The following is an 18,474-nucleotide window of genomic DNA, read 5'->3' as shown; positions in this document are numbered from 1 at the left end:
ACTTATTAGTTTTAAAAGATGATGAGAGTTAAAGAAGTATAAAGAAAATACGTTGTACATGTAAATATAAAGTTATACATGAACAATTAAATAGCTAAAAAACCAAAAAAAAACTAGTACCCGAATAAAACCAGAATTATATTTTATTATTAACATAAAATAGTACCTTCAAAGGTCTGTTTGCTGTTTAATATGATAGAATAAAGATCCTTATAATTTAATCAGAACAATTTATAATCATATTACAGTGACATAATTTTTATATCTTATGTTATCACGGTTTTTTAAACCACTGTTAATAATATTTAATAAAATAGGAATCTCTCTTTATTGTATTGATCATGATTCATTGGCTATAAATTAATTATTTATTTTAGGGCTAAATTATTTGTTATAATTTTAGTTTTGTTTTCTCGTGCGCAAAATTCATTAATACTTACAGCTATCTTCTCCTTTCTGAAATCTTATTCATTTCTCTCCTTCGCTTAAGACCTATGAATTCAAGGGGTTTTCTCAATCCCAAGATTTTTGACTATAACTACTTATATTTAAAAAAATACTGCTCTCTTTTCTGTTTTAGTGTTCTGTTCTTTTCTAAAGCACTAGATAATGTACTCAATGAAATTGTTATTTGTTTTTTCGTTTCATTGATAAATTAATTTCAAAACCAATGTATAATTTTTTGGATAAAATTTTTATTTGTTTTATATCTTTTTATTTAAGGGTTAATTCTAGCATTGTACTTTCATATTGTTTTTGTGAAGCATGACGTGATTGATTTAACGTGGTCACATTATACCCATACCCTTCGCTATAGAATCAGTTTTATACATGATATTGATAAATTATTTTACAAACGAATGAATATATTCATTAGATAAATAGTTATCAGTTTTATATTTGATATTGATCAATGCTTTTTAAACCATTAATATTCTATATTTATTTTTTTATCCCCGTTACTCTCAGATTTATAAAATATTTAACTGCCCCCTTTTAAATGGGACGAAGACCAGGAAGATGTTACAGATACTGCAAAAACAAACCATACACCAAATCACGATATTGCCGAGGTGTGCCAGACTCAAAGCTATCAATTTACGATCTAGCGCGAAAGAAAGCCGATGTTCTCGATTTTCCTCTGAGTGTATCACTAGTATCCCAAGAAATTGAACAACTATCAGCCGAAGCACTTGAAAGTGGCCGTATAGCCGCAAATAAATACATGGTAAAGCATGCAGGAAAGGAAAACTTTCATATGAAGATTCGAGTGCATCCATACCACGTAATAAGAATTAATAAGATGTTGAGTTGTGCAGGTGCTGACAGATTACAGTCGGGAATGAGAGGTGCTTTTGGGAAGCCTTATATGAGAGCGACTCGACTTAAATATGGCCAAATTATTTATAGTATAAGGACTAAGGATCAGTATAAAGCTGCTGCTGAGGAAGCATTGAGGAGAGCTAAAAATAAATTTTCGGGGAAGCAAGTTGTTAAAGTGTCAACCAAATTCGGGTTTACAAATCTTGAAAGAGAGGATTTCGAAAAGCTTAAAAATGAAGGAAAGCTTATTTCTAAGGGAAATCATGTCGAGGTTATTAAGGAAAAGGGAAGTATCGAAACTTATAAAAATAAGTTAAATCAGGCTATATAATTAAATTTATATCGAAATACCTCTATTTTATTTTATAAATCATCTACAGGTACAAAAATAAGGGTGAAATTTCGTACACTTTCTATATTTTATTTAAATTCTAAAAATTTTCAACTATATTCTTACAATTTATATAGTTCGGAAATGTGTTTTGTTGATGTGAAATACAACAATAAATGTTATTGATTGATTGTACATAAATATTGATGCAAATATGTATTTTAATATTTTATTTCTACCGTGGTAGTGACACTTTTTATTTTCATAATGTAAAGATGCGATTGTTTTATGTATTTTACTAAGGCGATACACTCTTAAAAGGTTTATAAAATACATGCTTTTGGATTTCATTATAGAATCAAATGTTTTTATCTTAAAAGACAAGGATTAAATAAAACCATATTTGAAAATATCTTGCATACTATATAAAAGGGGGCGTTGTATACTCAAAAATCAAACATAGACATTATTTTATTTGGAAATTATAGAAGACCCTATTGTCTTCAGACAAACTCTATTAGGAATCATAATTTATTTTAAGCTGTTTTACGCTATATTAAGAGTACTTATATATTCTGAAAATTAATTGTAATCTCAAGGATCAAATATTATGGTCTAACCCTTTCTAGCTGGTTCATAACCATAAGGAAAATCTTTAAAATTTTACCACTATCTTCAAATAACTATATCTAACCGTTTCTAGATGGTTCATAATCATAAGGATGATCTTTTACAATAATATGCCGCCATCTTCAAATATTTAGTGTATTGCCGAAAGCGCCGTTGCAAATTAATATAAAACCTACAAATTTCTCGAGTTATCCCCCAATTGATATACAACAATTAACTTCTGTAATATTTACTAAAAATTGACATAAAAAAATATGTGAAGGGAAAAAACCTTTTATGTTAATGTTTAGTATTTTGAAAATAATAATAGTTTATTTGCCGTTTGATATAAAATTTTTTGGATTTATTTTCACAAGATCATATTTGTTATCGGTAAGTTCCTTTTTTAAGCATGTTTTTGGGGCCTTTTTATACAAATATTCTGCATTTTCTTTGTATTTTCAAGAATATTTTTGTGATTTTTTATGAGCCAGTCACTTTTTTCGACCTCTTTGGGTAAATATTTTACATGTATTTTTTTTAAATTTTTAGTATGGATTTTCGTCTTTTTTTAAATCAAATTATTTTTAATAAGTTGTATAAAAAGATTGTATTTATTTTTGCAAGAAATTTTTTGCGCATTATAAAAATTAGACATGTTTATTATTTTAAACCCTGATGGAAATTATAAAGAAGACATAAAATAAATTTCTAATAAAGTTAATTGGCACTTGCTTAACACTTGGCTATAATAAAAAGTAAAAAAATAATATAATATATATCATCAAAATTTATATTCTAAATATAGTAAGAACAGCTTTGATTTGCTTAAAAATGTATGTTATGGTTTATAAAATTGGTTGTAAGAAAATACAAATGTACATAGATTGTAATCAAGACACAATCAATAATTTAGATAATGATATATATAGTTTACATCCTTTATCACCGCGTTTTTCTTTGTACACCAATTTTCATGTGTATTTCGCTCTAATTTTTAGCGCGATAAAGCTTTTTTAGGGCATAATTACGAAGAAAAAAATAGCGTTTTCGTGTAATATTTATGCATCTAGGAATTTTTTAAATTGTGGTTTATATGAGGACAACATATAAGAGCAAGAAGAAAATTGTTTTTATCACAATTATTATCCCCTAAAAAACCTTTGTTTGGTTTTCTCTTAAAAATCATGAAATAGTTTGTAAGATTAATATAGTCATAAATACTGTAATTTTTTTTTGTGGGCGATGTAGCATATTTGTGGCAATATACTGCGTTCAATCTCTTTAAGATAATCACATTAACACATTGTTATGTTTTAAATTCACTTGTTTACAAGTAAATGGTTTTTTTAATTTTATTATTCAAGTATTTTTTAAATTATTTTTTTATTAAGTAGCTAAACATCTTAAGGTCCCAAAATATGGTGTATTATTTAGTACTAGACAACACTGCTTTTCATAAAGACCCTTCTTTTTAGACTTATTTTTATTTTTATCTTTATATTTATATCTTTGTGATTAAAAAAATTGAAAAGATGATAGTTTTTTAAATATTTTACTTTTATGTTTTGTGAAAATGTGTCATCAAATAATAGTTCTTTTTCTGTTTTTTGTGTTTGATTTTTTCAAAATATGAAATTTAACAGTTATTTTATCTTGATATTAAGCGTTTTCAAATAAATTCGGCAGTAATTTCTATCTTCTAATAAATATCTTGCTTTTCTATTTTATGTGTGTATGTAATCAAAAACTAGATACTTTTTTGGCTGAATCAAAGTGTTCAAAGAAATTTTGAACAATATACCCATTACGATCTCTTTTAACATAAAAAAAAATGCATCATTCTAATTATAGAGAAAAAAAGGTTCTCTATTATAGCTTTTTTTTAAAGCATAAAAAACAAATTTTCAAATGTTCTCAAGAATCAAGTTCAATGGAAATAAAATAACCTCAATGAAAAATATATCAATTAAATGATCACCCTAAATTTATAAAATACACTAATATATTTAACAAAAATCTAATTATTTAGATCTTAAAAGGAAGATTATAATCTAAAAAAAATAGAGTCTCATAATATTGTGCACACATATTAGTCTATATGATGTATTCTTTCTGTGAAATCTATAAAAAGGAATAAATTCATAATACATAAAATAAATTTTTGCATAGAAAAGGGATTGAAAATATCCATGTGTATTTATAACATCAAAAAAAAATTTATATGCTGAATATTAGGATTTACCAATATTCTACCACTTCAAAATAAAAATCATTAAAAAATTATTGCAATCGAAATTATCTGTATCGATAAATTAACGAATTTTGAAAAAGAGAAACTATAGAAATATGATTTACCTGTGAATGAACTATCAAAAATTTACAAATTTTTTATAGGGGGAATATAACAAGTTGTACTTCGAATCACAAAATTCCATAAATAGAATATTAGGGGCTAAGAATTCTAATGAAAATAAAAAAATACAAGAAATAATAGAAATTTATGCTCTTAAATCAAATATAATTATAATTAAATCTGCGTAGAGAATGAATGTTAAGGAATAAAGCATGTGAAATTTTATGCATGTGATTTTTTTATAGTGCATCTAAGTTTTACTAAATTTTAAAGTCTTAGAAGCTTTAAGTCAAAGAAACCATTGAAAAATCTTATTTATATTAAAAAACATATAATATTCGCATAAAAAATTATTTCGGTATTTTTTGTGATATCTATAAAATATTTATTCAGTAATTTCAATTCAATCTAGTAAAATTATCACTTTAAAACTTATAATAATAGCACTGCTTTGAACAAAGAGCGTAAAATATTATTTTACTCACTAAACTAAATTTTTTTGCTTTTAATTATAAAATAATAACTTAATGTTCCATATAAATAAAGAAATCTCGGGTATAATAGATCGATGTGTATTTATCTCTACGCGGTATGATACTCAAGTTTTACATATAAAATACACTTTTGGATTACATAGCTGCTTCTTTATGTATTTTAATCTTGCTATGGCATTCAAAAAAAATTTGATCGGTATGCCTAAAATAATGGCTTGTAAAATAATAAAATATAATATACATGTGATTTAATTATATTCTTTAGCATGATAACAATTTTTTATATGTTGGAAATAGAAAAATTACATTTTTCTGCTTTATCATCCATGCATATGCAATTAATATCCATGAATTTTTCTATTTTGTTTGAACAATATTTAATTATCAAATCCTATTTAAGAATGACTGACCTATTTTATGTAAGATAAATGCGCAAAAATTTATAATTTATATATGATAAATTTCAAAGATATTTCGCGTATAAAATGACGATATAGTAATTTACTAAAAATTTAGTGACAATGCGAAAGCTTTGGTAAAATAAATTGCTAACTTTAACGTTTTTTTTATAAAATTTACCCTGTATAATATAACATAAAAAGAATTTATGCCCATACAACAGAAAATTATGCTAAATAGTCTTGTAATTATACATAATTGCGGGTAAACTAATTTATTTAAAAAAATCCTTAATATAGCGGGAATTTATGATACTGTTATCTTTTTAAAATTAAAACTACAATTTTTCGTTTTTTTAAGTTCAACTTTCAGCACTTATATGCTAAATAATCGTATACATAGCCTATATATACTTTGCATCTTCGTAAAATATACATGAAGTTTTCATTTCTGCTTTTATGAACCTTGTAGTAATTTTATTAAGTTTAATGCCAACCAATTATAGATTTAGTAGTCATATCTTATTATTATACTTTAATTCACAAAAGATATATTCAACACTGAACTTGCTTTTCTGATCACCCTAAATTGACAATTCGCGTTTTTTGATAATTTCTATCCATTTTAGATGCATCCCTTACATTATTTCTGAACTTATTTTCAATTTGGATTAAATATAATGTTTTAACTTTGAAATCTGATATATGTTTGTTCAAAGAACGCCAAAGACTTTATAAAGATATTTTTATAAATTGTAACTGTAATTTATTTAAAAAATGCATTCCGTTTACATTTATTCGCTTTCATGTGCTAGAATAGCAATTAATGTAAATAGAAAATACATAAGTTTTTGATAGACAATTAAACTTAGATATAAAATATTTTTCTAAAGTAACAAGACACTTTAAGTCACATCATTTAAAATAGAATATCAATTGATAAAGATAGATCTGGGAAAGTTTCAAAAATACATTTTAGGATTGTGTAATATTCCTAATGAGCTGTCTACGTCGCAATAGATATTATTCATAAAAAAAGAAACTTAAACCAAAAAAAAATGTTATTCTTAAGTGAAATAATACAATTTTAAGTTTTTGAAGATTTGTTTTACATTTATATTTCTAAACCCCGCTCACTTGCTTGTGGAAAAAATATTAAGTCATTAAAAGTTTAGGTAATTTAATCATATAATCAATTTATCATCTCTAGTATTTGAATGCTCGCAAAAATATCTTAAAATATCAATTACGATGCTTATGATATTCTCAAATAAAAAATTTATTTTATAAATTAAAAAAACATTTAAAAATTTTCTTATCCTATATGCAATCGTAATCTGTGCTAGCACTTTATCATTTATATTAAAATCGTACTAGCTTTTTTTTTGATGCACTATTATGTGTTAGACTATATGCATATTATATTCAATAGCTCGGATTTTAAATTAAGCTTTAGTTCAAATATATATTAAGTGAACTAAAATACCCAATCACCTTCTATGGGGGTTTTTTCTAATATTAGAAACTATCTTGAATTATTAAGAATTTCAATTTTTTTAGATGTTCTGCTAACAACTCTGATCAAGGCATCAATAAGGTTGCATTAGACTGTGCTGGATAGTTTAGCCAGAAAAACTGATATTTATGCAATTTATATACGAAAAGCCTTTTTTTAGCGAACAGAAACTTTTATTTCTGGCAGAAAATTTTCAAAGAAATGCTTAGTTAACCACAAAATCAAAAAAAAAATGTCATACTGACATAGATGATTGAAAATTATTAAATATTTTACAAATTAATATTCTAATAATAGGTATATACTTGAAATAATAGAATTATGTGTAAAAGACTATATATTAAAGCATGTGATTGTTTTTTATAGTTTAAATATTTTTCGATAAAATTAAATGTTCTTTAAAAAACTGTGATTTCAATCAACGAATGTTTTAGGGTAGAAATTGAATTTATAAATATATTTTAGTCTCTATTGATTTATAATAAAAGACCAAAATATGTTATATAATCAAAAATATATCGAATCGATATTTCTTGTATTTAAATTTAATCTATTTAATATTTTATGCACAAACTCAAAGCTATACTAGGTGTATTAAAAAACCTTTGGAAAAGATACAGCAAATTTTTATTCGCTTTATACAAGTGATATCACAGAATAAGATCAGTGTGTGAGAAGTACTTGAACTTGTATTTTAATGAATTTTAATGAGTCAGTGTTTTTTTGTGGAATTTTGTGGTCAATGTAAGCACAAATAGCGTCATAAATTTCATCTTTAAATATTAAGAGTTTGCATTAATTTCGATCCTCTTTGATTGTAAAATATTATTGACATATTCAATATTTAATAAGACCTAAATTCAAGAAAAAGGTTTCAACTTGAGCGTGAAATTGTTAAAGAAGTAATCTTTTACCAGAATAATAAATGCGAATACTGTTTATAAGTATTTTTCAATGTGTAATAAAATCATTTTCTAATTTAATAAACACAAATGATGATTGCTAAAACATTATTGTGTATATTTATCCGTTAAATAAGAAATAAAAGTATAAATTACCTTACTTAAAGTAAATACATGCCTCTATAATTAAACTGATGCTCTCGAAAGAATCTTTTCTCTGTTATTACTCCATAAATATTCAAATTCCCGTTCATTCCTCAGATATATAATCTGCAAATAGTTATTGAAAGACTTTGTATTTACGTTTTATTTCTATTTAATACCTTTATTTATACTTTTAGATTGATTATTATTCCTATATACCAAGAAATTTTTTGGTTACCACTTAAAATCCCTTATTTTACCAATCTACTGCTATTATCAAACTAAAAGGTATTTATCATTATTCTTATTGTCAAAAAAAATTATTCAATTGTAATTCTTTACATTTCAAGGTATACCATTTATATTTTTAAACAACTAGTCAATTCATGATCTTAGTTTTGTTGTTATATAAAAGACTTTTTGTAATTTTTATTGCAAATATTTTTCTTTTTTTAATTAATTATTGAAAAATGATCTAAACCCAAGGGTATAAATATACATTTACAATTTCAAAGAGAGTAAAAAATAAAATTCCTGTGATCGCTCCGCAATAAAAATTATAATAGGTTCAGCCCTGTCTTTTTTCGTAAAAGCGGTAAACAATGTTGATGTAGCAAACATTTAACATGTTTTTTCAAGTTTTGATAGCTAATCCATCAATAAAAATATAAATAGCATCTATTTTTACCACACAAGAAACTGCTGTCAATTAACGCTGCTTAATTTGAGTTTTTCACAATTTTAATTTCCAACAAAGGATATTTCGCTCCAAACTTATATCATTTACTATATAATATATAAATAAGGCCAAATATACATATATACTTTTATAAGTTAAATGATTAATGGTAAATAACACAGGAAATTTCGGTATGTGTTTAGAAACCCCAAATCTGTATATTTTTTTAGATATTAAGAATAATATAAATAACTATTATTTTTTTAATAAATGTTATTGTGATGCATCTATCAAGTATCAAAAAATAATTAAATTTTACCTTAATATTATATTTTTAGCGATAAAATATCATTTAAATGTTTTTTAAGATTTATATGGAAAGTATTTGCATTCAAAGTTATACTATTGGTTAATGAATAGATGGTTTATAACCCGCAGAAAAATGGTATTCTTATATTCTAATTTCGAATTAAGTGGAATGACGATATCAATCGCATTGTTTTATCGTATTTTGACTTCGCAAATAATAAGTACGATAGTGGCTATTTTAAATTTAAAACTGCACAAAAAAGTTTTTGGTTTAAAACTCTGTCGCTTTTTTTAGATCATAGTTTCGTCTGTTATTTTTTTCTTATAAAGCTCCTAATTTTAGTCTATAACTTAAAATTCTTGATGTTATCTCGCTTATCACCTGTATTCGTTTAATTTCGAGATAATATTTGCCCATGTAAAAATTTAAACAATGCAAATATAATAATAAAAACAATTAGACCCGAATCTATGTTAAACAATAAAATTTTAAAATATTACGCTGTTCAACGGCATGAAAAAAATAATAATTCATTTGTTTAGTAATTTTAAATTGTATCTGAAAAATATTCAATATATAAAATCACTTGTGGCAAATTACAGATATAGGACGTACATGTAATCTCGGATAAGTTCTTTTTTATAATTTATTTTTGTATTTTAGATAAATATAATCATTTCCCCCGGATATTTACTTTGTGATATTTAGAGTATACAAGACCTTAAAAAAATGCAGTAAAAAACCTTGTCATATTTGAATAAAAACTCAATATTAAAATATTCTAATTTATAAATCAATATATCTAAAAATGCTTTTATAAGTTAGTTTGGATACCCTGAAAAGGATTAAGGTAAAAATACTAATTAACCGACCATAATTCGATTATAAGAAAAAAATATAGCTTTTTAAATTACACAGTTATTTTTATATATAATAAATACTGTATGATGGGAAAACTTATGGTAGCTAGTGTTTCAGTAGTAAATGTCTTTAAAGAACAATTAGTGTTTGAATAATGTGTATGAATGAATGTATTCCTGCATAAAAATAAGAGGCAAAAAAAAGGATTTATGGAATCCTAAGACTATACTAGGAAAGGTGAACAATACCGACCCCCGAGTTAATTGTTTTCGGTGTGTATTTAGAGAGTAACGAAGCCTAGTTAAAATATTTGCATAGATTTTAATAAAATTAATGGTGAAACTTTAATATATTTTTTTTAAAAATGCAGAACTAGTTTAAATAATTAAACTGATGGGTGAAAAGCATATGGAAGGATATTTAAATATCTTAATAACTTACGCAAAACAGGAAAAACTTGCAAAATAGTAAATATCTCAAAAATTTATTAAAAACCTTGAAGGTTTGTTAATTAATAAAAATACATATTTCTGCTATATGCCGAACTAATAATAAAATTGATGGATTTCTTTATTTTTTGATGTGAAAAAAAACGAGCGGTGTTAATATTTGGCATTTGTTTCTGAAACGCCTTAAGTAATTACCTGAATTACATTGTTCTTAAAAATTTGATATAATAATTCCGCTTTGGTTAGTACAAAAACGAATGTTCCAACAAATATTTGCTTTTTTATAAATTATAAAAGATATATATATCTTTTTTTTTGTTATTTACCACACCTTTCAAAAATAAATCAATTCACTTTGATTTATATATGGCATTAAAACAAACTTATACGTAACAATATGCATATATAATAGAAACTTTTGTTTTCTTTTAAAAATATATATAGACAAGATAATATGTTGGGAAATATCGACAAATGTTTAAATATTACGTATATCGAATAATAAAATAACGGACACACAAAAATCATAAAAATGGATAATTTATCTTATAAGCGCGGGATAGTACATTTAAAATCTGTCTATTTATAAATAACGGAGGTCGGGTTTCAAAATAAAGTGAATGATCAAAAAAGTCGCAAGTAAAAAATTATGTAAATTTTTATTTATGTGTCAATTGTATTTTTAGCCATTGAATTTTTTTAAAAAAAACTTTAGATTGTTGTATAAATCAGGTTTGCTCAAAGTTCCTTAATTTAATCGCCTTTATAGATTTATGCATCATTTGCTTTCGAGACTTATTTCTTCCTTTAGTTTTCTTAAAATTTTTAATTGTGCGAATGGAAATGCTTCAGTTGATATCCCTAATCTTTAATATACGATTTATGGTATTTTATGATCACAAACACATCTTATGACGTATGGTACTACTGGTGTTCTGCATTTGAGAATTAAGGCGTGATCGTTTGCACATTGATAATATTTTCATACCTACATATTTTGAGCATCAGTTAGCTTATAAAAACAGGATTATTATTTATTTGTGAGCTTTTTTTCTTTTAACTTTTCATGTTCGCATGCGCAAAACTTTATTTTGCCCTATATTACATATTTTAAGGAGGTTATTTTTAAACATAACATTCCTACAGTCTTTCTCAATACATCTTCTAAGCCCAATACACATATACTCAAGTGTTTCTCAATACTATTATTTTTATATGCACTTACACTTCTGTTGACACATCAAAGCAAGATCATAATTATTTATTTATTTATGGGTTTTTTCAATTTTTATCTATTGGAATTATTTATTCGAACAAAACTTTAGATTTAAAAAAGAAATTTTTCTATTATTTAGCTATATACAATTGAATGTTATTAGAGGTATTTCGAAAAAATCTATTATTTTATGAATATGTTGTACATGATGTCATTATTCATAAATTAATATCAAATCAATACATATACAAAATTCTATAAATTACAATATGGTCAATTATCTAAAAATTACTATATGATCAATTTTACTGTTAAATTATATTGATAAAAATTAAAAAGAATGGCATAATATGTACCAAATACGATTTATCTTAGAAATTTTCGAGTTTACAATCTTTAGGATTTATTTAAAAATATTGGCTTATTTATTACAATAACTGTGAATAATTTATATATGCTAGTCAGAACATTTATTCACTTACATTTTTTCTATTGAAGTTGAAATTCTTTGAATCATTTTTTATGAAAGAACAACCAATTATATTTTTACAAACTTGAACTACCAAGATAAAATCCGGATTCTTTAACTTCACAGGAAATGTGATGTTAGAAAGTATATGCTCGAAGACGTTGATTTTAATTTGTTTTTCGCTTATTCTTCCTTCATACTCAATTTTATATGATGATTCCTTATTTAAATCCATTTCTCTAATTTTAATAAATAGACGGTCTAACAGTGCTTTATATTTTTTTACCTCGCCTATAAATTCTAAAGGTATTAATCGCTGAATATAGCGTGTTTCTAATTTATGTAAAAATATCTTATTGTATAACGAAATACTCGTTTGATTACTTTTATTTCTTAGCATTATAACATTCACTAAATTCTTTATATTAATCACTGTGAAATCTTTTTTTGATTTCGTTACTTTTTCAAGCTCTGCATCTAAACATGCTTTATAGTCTATCGGCTCCTCATATCTATATATATTTTCTGTGAGTGATTCAAGCAAATTTATGCATTCCTTTGTTGCCTGCACATCTTTGCCCTTGAAGCATGAAATTAAAAATCCACTATAAAATTCCATTGACGGGGGAAGAAATATTATTAAAAGTAAATTGAATAATCAGAGCTCGTATGTGAACTTTCAACAAAAAAAAATAATTCTTTTTTTTAAACCAAAAACTTGGATATATTGCTCCATATTACATTATAGTAAAATATTATTGATTCTCGTTAATATTATTTTGACTAAGATATAAATTCTTCCTGTGCACACTTGAAAAATAAATAGTTGAACAATTTTAAAAATCAATTTCGAATTTCATGAAACAAAGAAAATTTATTCTTCATCATATATGTGTAAATACATACTCCTGATTGTTAATATTAAAAGTTTGATTTTGTTGAATAATAAATAGACTTTATTAGAACTGTAAACAATATGTAATTTATAATCGCTCAATTATACTCACTTAAAATATATAATCTGTTTTTTATGCCCATGATTCTAGAAAATATGCAGATCTGTATAAATTAGAAAAGGAATTATGGATTGAATATCCCTCTTTTTTTTAAAAAACACAAATTTATATAAAAATAGGAATACACGAAATATGTAGATTTTTTTTGTATTGAATATTTAGCCAATACTAACTTTTTGTTGGGGGAATTAGGAAAATATACCCTTGTAAAAATATGAAAAAATATTTACAATTGTTCAATTTATAATTTGTATTTTGATAATTTTAGCTAAGTATGGTTTCTTAACTACTAGGTTTCGTAAGAATTGTATATTTTTAATTTTAAAATACTTAAAAATTAGTTATACAAATATTATATTTTTATTTCACCTTCTATCAGTTTTTAAGTCTACTGATATATCACTAAAATAAAATATAAAATTTTTGGAAGTATACACCTGCAAAAGTTGTCATGTATTAAATGGCTTTCTCTTCGTATACATCCCCAGATGTATCTATTTTCCTGATTGCCAGACATTAATATATCAGTAAAGAAAATTTATTTATTTCAGCTATAAAAATCTACTTTTTTTGGATCTGCTAGAAAACCTGGTTTACTCAAAATAGTTCCTTAACTTAAAAATAAAAGCTAAAATTGGGATATTTGTAGCCAATATTTTATATCATAACGCTTCTTTTTACCACATTTAGAAAAAATATTGTTTTACTTTACAACTTAAATATATGAAATTTTTATATAATATAAGAAATTTTCTAGTTTTTTTTTCGAGCGCACATTTTGTATTTTTTTGTAAAATATATTTTACTCTCTAAAAATATATACCGAACACTTCTTAAAGTGTTTTTTTTGTATAATTCAGAAAATTTGATTAGAGATTAAACTCTATTTTAAAAATATAGAATCAAAAATGATAAAAAGGTTTTTTTTGTTTGTAATCATTAGAAATTCCCATATAATAATGTAATATTTTCTGTTATAAACTTTAAAATGTATATTTTACTTTTTTTATATTTATAACCTACACAATTTTTGTGTGTCAAAATTCAATTTCCAAAAAAAAATGGTCAAGAGAAACGAAAAATGTGTAAAGTTTATATTATTTTAAAAACCTGAACATTTACATCATATTATCAAAAAAATCGAATTTATTTTTTGTTTAATGATTCAAATCTTCAGACGAAAATAAATTTTAACTGTAAATTTACGATCACGTATTTTTATCTAAAATCATAAATAAAAAAATATAGTTTTTATAGTATAGAAGGGAGTTTTATACCGATTTAAATTTTTTTCAAAGGATTTTCTGACCAAATCTGAGAACAAGCTACGAACCTTTAGAAACTAAAAAAATATTAAACAAAATGATTTCTCTTAGAATAAAATAATCTGTCGGATTATATATATCATATAGTAAATTCTTATAGTCTTTAGGAGATAAAAAGGACACCAATATATGAATTTATAAAAGAGGTATAATAGGGTGATAGTATAAATCAGCTTACAATGAAAATTATTAAACTAGATCCAAGAATAAAATTTTTATATTATTATGACACTAGTTCTATTTCGATAATATATATTTATATAAATAACACATCATTTCAACTCTATACATCTATTAAAATTAAGTAAGGTGAATTTATGAAATTATATATTGAGCGAGGATTTATCTAAAGTTTTTTATGAAACTGAAAATTTAATAGAATATCCATATTGTGGTAATGTTATAAAAAAGAACATTATCATTGGTAATTAATTTTTTTTTATATATCTTTCATGTAAAATTTCATATAATTATGCGTTATAAATACATTTTGACAGTAATCTCTCTTTAATACTGATAAAATTTACTTTTAAAATGTTAAATGCAATTTATGGGCATATCATGTGATTGGACTTGGGGGATCAAACATAATTAGTTGATAGAGCTTTGTTCTTATCTTCTATATCAAAATTTTTATTTTTTTAAAATGCTATATGCTTTTGATAGATATCCTGGACAATTGATCCAATTTTTTTGGCATAAATAAGCGAATAATTTAAGCAAAGAATTTTTTAATTTGTGTTATTAGCATCATTGTATTTCTTATTTGTTTTAAATGCATCAGTGTTGTTATAGGTCTTTTAAAGACTAATATAATTATGCAAACGTTAATTTTAATAAATTTTAAGCTTGTCAAGTTTCTATGAATTTAACCATTACTACTTCATTCATGTATAAATCGGAAAAGTATTTTAATGGATAAAATACATAATTTGAATGTTGAATTGGTATAATAACATTAAAAAGCTTATTTTTAAACCAAAAACTTCTACTGAAACTAGAATTTGGGCCAAATATTTGCCAAAAAGATAAATATTTTTCAACTAGAATAATTAATTTGAAATTTTTATGTTAGAATAATCCTATATTTTAAACCGTTTTTTGTTTCAACTCCATTATATGTGCTTTATATCTTCTGTTTGTGATCGACAATCGGCAAAATTGAATCTGTTTACTTTTAATTTCGTTTATAAAGTAAAAAAAAATATTGATGTGTATACAGATATAAGAAAAACAAGAATATAATTCTTAGTAAAGCGAAATTAATACTTTTGGTGATTTTTGTTTATTTTTATGTGTTTTTTTGGGCTTCAATCATTAATGTTGTGCTAAATTTATATTTATCACCAATGTGGATATTTTTATGCATATTATTAAATTATAAGGATGAAAAAATAGATTTAAATCCCACAAGGTGAAGAATCATATGATGTTCATATATTTTATAAGATATTAATAGAAATAAAAATAAAAATAATTTTATTCAATAAAAGAACGTAGCACTATCATTTTTATGGATAAGCATAGGCTGTTTAATCTAGCCATTTTATAAAATTTTCGTATTTTAGTTGGATTTCTTGTCAAATGATATTTTTAAAAAACAATAATTTACAAAATAAACAAGTGTATTTTTTTGAGCAATTTTAGGGGATTATGTTTTATAATTTTTATATGTAATGGAAATGATAATAGATGGGCATCCAAAAATAAATAAAACCTGATCTTGTCTAACATGTGTGTTCAATAGAACCTTCATATCGTTGAAGTTGTAAAAAGAGTCTTTTATGTGCTTAAACATCTAGTTTACCCTTTTTTGAACACAAACATAAAATGATCATGTAATTTCAATTTTTGTATTTATATTTTAAAATATATTTTGCTCTTAAGATTGGTAGCAGAAGAAATCATTGGTGAACTTATGTATTTTCCGAGATTATTTAAGACTAAATATACATACCTTTAATTGCTTAATTGATCTGGTGCCAGTTCAAAACTCATTTTATCTGTTTGAAAAGTCTAGTTTAGTTTAGTTTCTCTGTTTTTTTTAGAAAATGAATTGATCATTAGATAATTTAAATTGATCTTTGACGAAAACAAATAATTTCAGCATGAAAATATTGTTTGATTAATGCATTAAAAGAATAATATTGGTAATATTTTATAAGCAAGCATTAAAGATATTCTTACCAAAACAATGCAAGGAATATATTTGTTGTGAAATAATCCAATTAATAGAAATAATGGGTGAAATATTGTTTTATGTATCTCATGTCTATATAGCTTATTTTTTTGTATAAATCATAACTTAATAATAAATTGTGGGTCAAATAATTATATATGTATCTTACTCATATAATATATTCTTTTTGAATTAATCATGGCATTGTATCTGAATGGATGCGCTAGCCTCATCACAATATCATATAAATTATTTCAACTCAAAATAAATGCAATTTTTTTTTATCTGTATAAAATTAAGTTTCATATCTATTTCAATGGCAGATTAAAGACAATATAAGCAAGGGTTATAATTTGGCATTAAAAATTTTCTACTTATAGTATTGATTAGAAGATGATTTTCCCCTATTTAAAATGTGGCTTTATGATTTATTTAAAAAAGAGAAAACACAGAAAGAAGTAGATCGTGAACTCACCCGAATAATCCGCCGAACAAAGCTATCTACACAAAAGCTTACACGAGAGATAAACACGAACATAGTAGCACTGAAGCGGTATCTTCATTCACGCAAAAATGGGATTTTTTCTGTAGCATTAGATATAGAGATAAAGCGCATATCGAGAAAAGTTGTTTTGCTCCAGCGTCGACGTAATCATCAGGACACGCGTATAGAGCGGATTGAGAGTATAAAGGATACGTTAGCGGATGCACAGGTCTATAATGATATAAATATGAATGAAATTAGTCATTTGTTAGAGAATCAGTTGGATGTTATGGAATGTAGCAAGGATAATGCAAATAATATTGAAGATTTAAAGTTACGGGTAGAAGTTTTGAGGGAAGAGATTGAGGAAGATATTGTTGATGAAAATGAACTAGATGAAATGGCTGATAATCTTGTGAATCAGACTATGAATGAAATAACTGAATAGCAGCAGCTTGCAGATAAATTTGTTTAAAATCTTTTGATATTTTAATTTTTTTCCATTATTCTAATTATGCTTTATAGCATAAGGATTTTATTGTAAATAAATACTGCTAAAATTAAATGAAGGTCAATAAAGTTTATTAAAACCAATGGAATACTTTTCGATATTTTTAAAGGTTTAAACGATATAAAGTTTGTTCATAAATAAAATATTAAAAATAAACGAAGGGCAATTAGCCCACTAAAACGAAACCAATATTCTTTTATACTATATGAGATAATAAGTCAGTTGCCAAAAAAAGATTTATATTTTATTATAGTCAATTAAAATACTAAAATGTATCTTTTTTTGTAAAATACTTTAAAAGCTTATTCCTTTGTAATATTTTGAATATTATCGACTTTTATAAATCATTCACACTTGTTTATTATTAAACAAGTCTATAAAATATTGATCAAAAATACAATGTTTTATGCCTATTTTTTGGTTTTTATGCTCGAATAAATTTAATGCATATTTTTTATTATGAAATCGGTGTGCATGATATATATATGAAATCAAACTTTTTATATATACAGGGAGGTGCAATATTTTAAATTTAGGGATAAACAGTGGATTTTTTTAGTGATGCTTTGCCAGCTTAATTAATTCTAAAACCATCACAATTTGTGTATAATCCCACAAATTCTTTTCCTTCATCAATCGCTTATGTATATAACTATTCTTTTCAATTCATAAATTGCTTATGTATAATATTTTCTTTTTAATTCATAAATCGCTCATGTATACAGATATGCTTTTATATCATCAATCGCTTATGTATATAACTATTCTTTTTAGTTCATCAATCGCTCCTGCATATAAATATGCTTTGAAAACAATATTACTTTAGTTCATAAATATCTTACTAAAAATTAATATTTTCCCGATTAAATAATTTAACCAACATGGGTTAATTTTTTTTTAAT

At 24.3% G+C, this 18,474-nt stretch overlaps 1 protein-coding gene across 1 annotated transcript; it reads left to right on the top strand.

Annotated features, from left to right (window-relative positions):
• The first annotated feature begins 1,000 nt into the window (after nucleotides 1-1,000).
• On the top strand, nucleotides 1,001-1,654 carry LOC147078773 (uncharacterized). The gene has a single exon (XM_085956705.1). The coding sequence runs from the start codon at nucleotides 1,001-1,003 to the stop codon at nucleotides 1,652-1,654; it is 654 nt and encodes a 217-aa protein (XP_085812831.1).
• Nucleotides 1,655-18,474: the final 16,820 nt, after the last annotated feature.

This window comes from Rhyacophila brunnea, unplaced genomic scaffold (genome assembly GCF_057557595.1).
Source record: "Rhyacophila brunnea isolate RB1 unplaced genomic scaffold, BYU_Rbru_1.0 scaffold_105, whole genome shotgun sequence".
NCBI classification, from domain to species: domain Eukaryota; kingdom Metazoa; phylum Arthropoda; class Insecta; order Trichoptera; family Rhyacophilidae; genus Rhyacophila; species Rhyacophila brunnea.
This window is presented reverse-complemented; position numbering and strand designations above follow the sequence as displayed.

What these genes read in the sequence shown, in the direction of transcription:
- LOC147078773 (XM_085956705.1), top strand. Translation starts at nt 1,001, where the DNA reads ATGGGACGAAGACCAGGAAGATGTTACAGATACTGCAAAAACAAACCA.